Genomic DNA, 2120 nt, shown 5'->3' on the forward strand with positions numbered 1-2120 from the left:
GTCGTTCGCTTGCGATTCGTTTGCAACTGATACCTATACTAATGCAATCTGCTATATGGCTCAGATTTGGAAAATGCTGACGTAACTATCCATAGTTATACACAGCCTCGTCCGGGCATGTCTGCGATTGTCTGATCACGTGACTGTAGTTACGTGATTTAATGCATTGAACGTGTGTGTGTGTGTGTGCATAGGGGAAACATAAAAATACCAATTAATTAAAATTGCAAATTCTTCATAGTGATGAAGTGATTAAGAACAAAGCATCACATACAGCGAAAATACCTGGGACTGTACACAAAAAAGTGAAAATGAAGATATGGCCATAGCTTAGAAAGTTGACCTGATCTAGAAAAACCAATGTGATATTTGGATTCAGGACATCAAAATTTCCATAAATCAGCCAAAAGACCTTAGGAAATTTTTTGGGTGTTGACCAGTGTTATAGCCAACCGACCGCTTGACATTGTGAAAGATAAATTTTGTGTCAATGTTCACAACATGGTTATGGATCAAGTTTAAAAAAGATACTCTGACCTTGATAGTCTTTAAGCTGATTCATCATTTTGGAGGCAAGAAAGAACATGAAATTTTGAAAGAAACCCGAGCTATGCACTGCAGCAGCTAACTGGGTTACTTAAAAATTTGATGGTAACGTAACAAAAGGCCACCTTGAACTGAATTATTGGGTTTTGCAAAGAAACTAAAAAGTTTTCAAACAATTCTCAAAGATGGGAATTATTTGATCGTTGAAATGTAACTGCTGACTCAATCTCGGACGATATTTAGCTATCTGAATCAGAAAAATTATTTGAAAATATTTACGCCATCCTATCAGTTGGAAACAAATGCGATGTGAATTATTGGCGATCGTGCCAAATGGAACGGATTTCTTGGTTTAGTAAATAATTTAGGGTTTCTATTACTGTTAGCATTGGAATAAATGTTTAAATAAGTTTGCTTTTGAAGCAGTTGTGTTTATCTATCAGAATCTATCAAACCTACGTAATATAGATAACTTAACGATAGTGCAAAGTAAAATTCTGATGGCAGAAGTGAGATCTTGGAAGTCTAAACACGGGTGTCAGTGGTGACGATCAGTAAAGTCACAACAATATGAATGTTCATGACTGCAAAATTTATGAGATATAAAGAAGGTGCATATAATGTGAGGTGCATGGAGTTTAATTTATTTCAATTAAAGTTCATCCTTCGACGTTATTAATGGCAACTGCTGATTAGTAAATCATTTTCAGAACAGTTTAATTTCAGAACGAGTGCAAAGGTCATATTCCGATGATGATAAAGAAATTTTAAAACGTGTATAAAAAAACAACAGTTTATCACTGTGTATTCCTTGTTTACTTTGTCAATTTTCAATTTCTCGTTAAGGTAGTTGAGATGATTGCGATTTTAAGGCATTTCCGATTTCAGTTTTTTAATTTGTTAATTTAATTTTGATTATTTAAGAAACGCGATTGAACAATGCAGATAAAATTTGTTCTTATATATTCAAAAATTAAATTGTTTTATAATGTAAATATTTTATACTTTCGAAATATTGCAGTCTAACTCGCATCCACCATGAACGGCAAACTCATCCTGTCTCTTCTCATCGGTGTGGCCGTCTTCCTGGCCGTCCAAGCCGACCACCACGATCATGACCATGAAATGACCATGGACGAGATGAAGGCAAAGATCAAGGGTTACGTCGACAAGATACCAGCCGACCAGCTGGCTGAGCGCATCCAGAAAGGAATTGATTACCTGGTTGGTGGTGGGGCTAGGCCAGTTCAATTGCCAGCTACAGGTTTGATTTTGTTTGATTATTTTTTTTTAGTTTTTCATTGTTTTAGATTAAAAACAGTTATTTTAGAATTTTTACCTTATGATTTAATGAATTATAATTTATCAGTTTGAGATTTTAAGTAGATTAAAAATTTGTATATAGAACATTGCATGTTTGAAAAAAAAAATTAAAATAAAAACCTATCCAAATATTTAACTTAATCATGAAAATTTATTTTATAATTTACATTCTAGTTGATCACCACGTCGCCAAGATGAGCCAAGATGAGAAACAAGAACTAGCTGACTACTTGAAATCCTTTCTGCACTAG

At 34.1% G+C, this 2120-nt stretch overlaps 1 protein-coding gene across 1 annotated transcript; it reads left to right on the top strand.

The window, feature by feature from the left end:
* Positions 1-1584: 1584 nt before the first annotated feature.
* Positions 1585-2120, top strand: HELRODRAFT_156990 (hypothetical protein; the record flags this gene model as incomplete). Its single annotated transcript, XM_009019333.1, has 2 exons — positions 1585-1810; positions 2044-2120. 2 exons carry the CDS (start codon positions 1585-1587, stop codon positions 2118-2120), a joined length of 303 nt encoding a protein of 100 aa, XP_009017581.1.

The sequence above is a fragment of the Helobdella robusta genome (assembly GCF_000326865.2).
Source record: "Helobdella robusta unplaced genomic scaffold HELROscaffold_24, whole genome shotgun sequence".
NCBI lineage: Eukaryota > Metazoa > Annelida > Clitellata > Rhynchobdellida > Glossiphoniidae > Helobdella > Helobdella robusta.